The following is a 4,874-nucleotide window of genomic DNA, read 5'->3' on the forward strand; positions in this document are numbered from 1 at the left end:
GACAACACTTTTAAAAGTGACATAACTTTCACATCCAATGTCCAAATATAGTCATTCAACCACTCAAATTGATTGAAAAACTCCATTTGAGCACATCCATGGGGTTATATTTTGGAAAATCTTGTATATATAGTATTAAATATTACGTGTATTTTATGAGAGTGATATATAAGCCCAAGTTAATACTTATTTATAGTAATTTAAACTTCTTTAGAAACATATCCATAAATATCTTGTTATTTATGCTATAAAAACACTAGAAAGATATTGCCATATGATTAAATTGTGTTTAATAAGTAATTATAAATGTTTAATATTATTACATTGAGACTGATTATGAGGGATGTTTCTTTAAGGAATTATTTTTCAACACTTTTTAAAGGTAATAACAGGGGTACAAAGGGATTTCTACAAATAAGAAAATTTATGTTATGTAAACATGAATGAGTGACTAATCTGTATATTTTTATGATAAAGGGATCTATTTCTAGTGAAAAAAAAAGTGTAAAAACAATTTTCTAAAGAAATACAATTTTTTAAATCTCTTGAAAAACACGCTCGGATAAACTTGCTCATAGGTTTTTGCTCGTAAAATTGATGCATCCGATGTTGCTCCCCAATTTGATACTTATTTGTCCCGACTTGATCCCTATTTTGGTAGGAGTACTTGTCACTAGGTGTGGCTCCATGCTTTGGCTTGGTCCTAGTCACCCCCATCTTGCTCATTGTCGTATATCTTGGTACGAGTACTTGTCACTAGTTGTGGCTTTATGCTTTGGCTTGGTCCTAGTAATACCTCTCTTGCTCATTGTCCTGTAGTTCACTAGGGCATGTTAAATTAGGGGAATGGCCCAAGGCAGTCCATTGCCTACCACTCGATCCCATAAAAAATTAGAGGCCTACCACTCTCTCAAAGAGTAACAAATCATCGACCTTACTTGTGTTGATCAGGCATGAAGTATCATACTCAGGAGGAGGAGGAGATGAAGCATACTTAACAAACTGTTGCTTTTACTACTCCTAATGGCCTACTCCCTCACCCCTATAGCATACAACGAATCGAGCATTCAATGATGATGGAGGAGCATAGAGGGGCAGGCCATAGGGGAGAACAAATGGCGAGGGAGCAAAGGGGGGGCAGATGGCGAGGGAGCCAAGCAAAGGGGTCACGAGGCAATGCAAAGGGGTATGGCGAGGGATTTAGAGAAGAAATAGAGGAACATGAATGACAAGGGAGATAAGCAGAGGTGTAGGGAGCAATGCAAAGGGGGATTGCAAGGGAGCGAGGGGGAGGGACAAATTGGAGGAAAGGAGGTGACGTAGTATAGTATACAAGGAGACGAAAAGTAGGGTAGATAAGCTTCTCGAAAATTCCAAGGTTATCAATCCTTAATTTTTTATAAGGGGTACCCTTAATTTTTCATAACCTTGGTGCAAAGAGGACGTAAATACTAATGGAATTTCCTGTTTTTCAGCGTGAGGGGGGATTTGGGCCATGCATTTCCTTTGGTAAAAAATTGGAGCTATTTATGATGTGATTTCCAATGGACTTTTCACAAGTACAGTTTTTTTTTCACGAATGTGTAGTAAGGGGAAAAAGGGGGTGGGCATAGCCATACAAACACTTTGAGCTTACTCCAAAACCTGAAAAAGACTAGCAATTCTCCCACAACCAATGCACTTCAAAGATATCACGTTCCGCTCGCTTAGACGACTTTCTTTCAATAAACATCACGGTTCCACCCACAATCGAAACGAGCTACCTCTCGTTCCCCAATTCCGAGATTGAGGTGGAGGCTTCGCTTGGCAGAAACAAGAAAATAGTAGTACTTAAACATTCGGGTTCGAAACTCATTACTTATCTGTCAAAGCGAATCCCACTGTAATGCTGAAAACGAGAAGGCCAACAGAGCCTAACACAATGATAGGAATTGCAGCAGCTTTTGACCAGCCACTCTCGGTGCAAGACAGCACTCCTAGCCGCAGTTCGATAACATTGACAATTGATAACACCAGAAATACCGTGCCCACAGCTGTGGAAAATGCTGTAGCTAGCATGCCTGCTTTAGTTATGCGTTCATTGATGGGGACGTTCGCGTCTCGGACATTTTTCCTTGACCCGATCAAGGCCAGTTGAAGCTTCATTCCTTGGGCTATGAGACTGGACAGGAAGTAGCAGGCGAAGGACACCACCTCAAACACAAGAAGTTGCTTGGCGACATTATCCGTCGGAACACAGTTGCTGTTTGAGATCAGCTCACTGCGTTGACCGCTGTTCAAAGACAGCCCGATAAATACAGCGCCCGAGAAGAAAGAATTAACATTTGAAATTGCATCCAAGGCTTGCAAGTGAAGCTTGCTGCCCGCATCCTCGGTCTGATCATTACTGCTTGGCTCGCCTGCCATATAGCTGCAGACGATTGATTGTGCGTCAATGAATTTGGGTTCATAAAAGAGACCCTACTATACAGCAAACGTATGGTAGCAAAACAGAATTCAATACAGCGCTTTCGAGCCTAGCTTTAGTGCGCTTGTAGGCAGCGACGGGGAGATACCCGGGAAGATCGCGACCAACTCCGGATTGCAAGGCTGAAACAAACGTTGATGAGGGACGGTGTAGTCCACTCAGCTTCTCTAGGCGATGGGCTTCCCTTCGCTATCGACGAAGCACCCTACGGCCCGGAGATTGCTCAGACTCGAGAGCAAGTAACTTCAACAGCTAACCGGGCCGAATGCGTTTTCAAATTCCCTTCCAAAGGTTAAATTTCTGCGCGCTTTTCGTACTTGCTTTTGACCATTAACCACTTGACCTTTCGTTTAAATGTAATATAGTAACATTTTCAAAAGAAAAGACAAACAAGTGCCATACTCTTACCTTACCGTAGAATGTGAAATTTTCATCCTCAATAATCAAGACTCAAAAGTCAAGAACCTTCAACCTCATATGAGATGCCCAGTGTAGACTTTTTTATGCCCGTGATATGTTTTCCATCAAAACACTATGTAATAAAGGAGGACCTTTCACGAGAGTAGGCTAGTTGCTAGAATTCTCAAGGATCTCAATTTGAACCACACATTCCAACATGTGGAGTGAGAGTAGTACGAGTAATGCAGGGACAACACCACAGTCACACCATATTAACAATGCCAGCAAGGATATGAGAAACCTACTACATCAGCAAACGAGACTATGGGTTATATGGCACATCAACAATGACACAAGAAAGGGTCGAGGGAAACAAATTGAATGGCCACGATCTGTCCTCCCATGATGACTAGTGCCCTTCTATGGTAGGTTGCAACCACGGTTGAAACCTTCCCTTATGTCAAAGCGATGAGCAATGATGGCAAGGCCTTCCCTCACCACTTACCACTTTCACTTGTGGGAAAGGCCAACTCATGGCCTTTACCTCTCGCTACCACTCATTAAAGTTGCCCCACGAGAGCTCACCTAGAAATATGTAAATTTACCACATGGGTTCAAATGAAGGAGGTTTTAATTTAAAAAGTAGGATAAATTGATAGAAAACTATTTATATATGGCTTTTTAAATTAAATTTTGGAAAAAGACCACAAGTTTGTATGGTTTTACAAATAGGGGTTTTTAAATACCCATTTAACACATGTCATATGTAAGGTTTCTTTATAGTGCACCGCTTAAGCAAAGCTGCAATTGGGGTGAGGAGGTGAACTATGAGGACCTACCTTGATGATGACTTGCAAAAAAGGTACTATTGACACAACAACAAAGGTTGCAATGCCAATCAATGTTTTGCCTAGACAACAAATCAAATTTTGCTATCTTAGAGCTTGGGTAGCATGATTGAAGCTACCTAAGGATACAACATTAGAATGTCATAGGGGTCATCTTCCTAAATAGGCCCCCCCAATAATAAAGAGGGTTGATCCAATGGTCCATATCAACCTTCTAGAGTCAGAGCTAATGACTTTGGCAGAGTATTGGAATTTGGGGAGATCGAAAAAACATGATATTAGGCTAAAAATTGGTTCGATTCTTAGCTTTGCTCCCTCGCCATTTGTTCTCCCCTATGGCCTGCCCCTCTATGCTCCTCCATCATCACTTGAATGCTCGATTCGTTGTATGCTATAGGGGTGAGGGAGTAGGCCATTAGGAGTAGTAAAAGCAACAGTTTGTTAAGTATGCTTCATCTCCTCCTCCTCCTGAGTATGATACTTCATGCCTGATCAACACAAGTAAGGTCGATGATTTGTTACTCTTTGAGAGAGTGGTAGGCCTCTAATTTTTTATGGGATCGAGTGGTAGGCAATGGACTGCCTTGGGCCATTCCCCTAATTTAACATGCCCTAGTGAACTACAGGACAATGAGCAAGAGAGGTATTACTAGGACCAAGCCAAAGCATAAAGCCACAACTAGTGACAAGTACTCGTACCAAGATATACGACAATGAGCAAGATGGGGGTGACTAGGACCAAGCCAAAGCATGGAGCCACACCTAGTGACAAGTACTCCTACCAAAATAGGGATCAAGTCGGGACAAATAAGTATCAAATTGGGGAGCAACATCGGATGCATCAATTTTACGAGCAAAAACCTATGAGCAAGTTTATCCGAGCGTGTTTTTCAAGAGATTTAAAAAATTGTATTTCTTTAGAAACATTGTTTTTACACTTTTTTTTTCACTAGAAATAGATCCCTTTATCATAAAAATATACAGACTAGTCACTCATTCATGTTTACATAACATAAATTTTCTTATTTATAGACATCCCTTTGTACCCCTGTTATTACCTTTAAAAAGTGTTGAAAAATAATTCCTTAAAGAAACATCCCTCATAATCAGTCTCAATGTAATAATATTAAACATTTATAATTACTTATTAAACACATTTT

At 40.6% G+C, this 4,874-nt stretch overlaps 1 protein-coding gene across 1 annotated transcript; it reads right to left on the reverse strand.

The window, feature by feature from the left end:
* Positions 1-1,682: 1,682 nt before the first annotated feature.
* LOC147904095 (uncharacterized) lies at positions 1,683-2,718 on the reverse strand. Its single transcript, XM_087372871.1, has 2 exons — positions 2,556-2,718; positions 1,683-2,410 (listed from the first exon to the last, which is right to left on the reverse strand). Exon 2 carries the CDS (start codon positions 2,404-2,406, stop codon positions 1,855-1,857), a length of 552 nt encoding a protein of 183 aa, XP_087228997.1. The 5' UTR covers positions 2,407-2,410; positions 2,556-2,718; the 3' UTR covers positions 1,683-1,854.
* Positions 2,719-4,874: the final 2,156 nt, after the last annotated feature.

The sequence above is a fragment of the Dipteris shenzhenensis genome, chromosome 3, assembly GCF_047967505.1.
Source record: "Dipteris shenzhenensis isolate YYH24624 ecotype China chromosome 3, Dip_SZ_1.0, whole genome shotgun sequence".
NCBI classification, from domain to species: Eukaryota; Viridiplantae; Streptophyta; class Polypodiopsida; order Gleicheniales; family Dipteridaceae; genus Dipteris; species Dipteris shenzhenensis.

Coding starts and splice junctions, on each gene's coding strand:
- LOC147904095 (XM_087372871.1), bottom strand. CDS start 2,406: ATGGCAGGCGAGCCAAGCAGTAATGATCAGACCGAGGATGCGGGCAGC.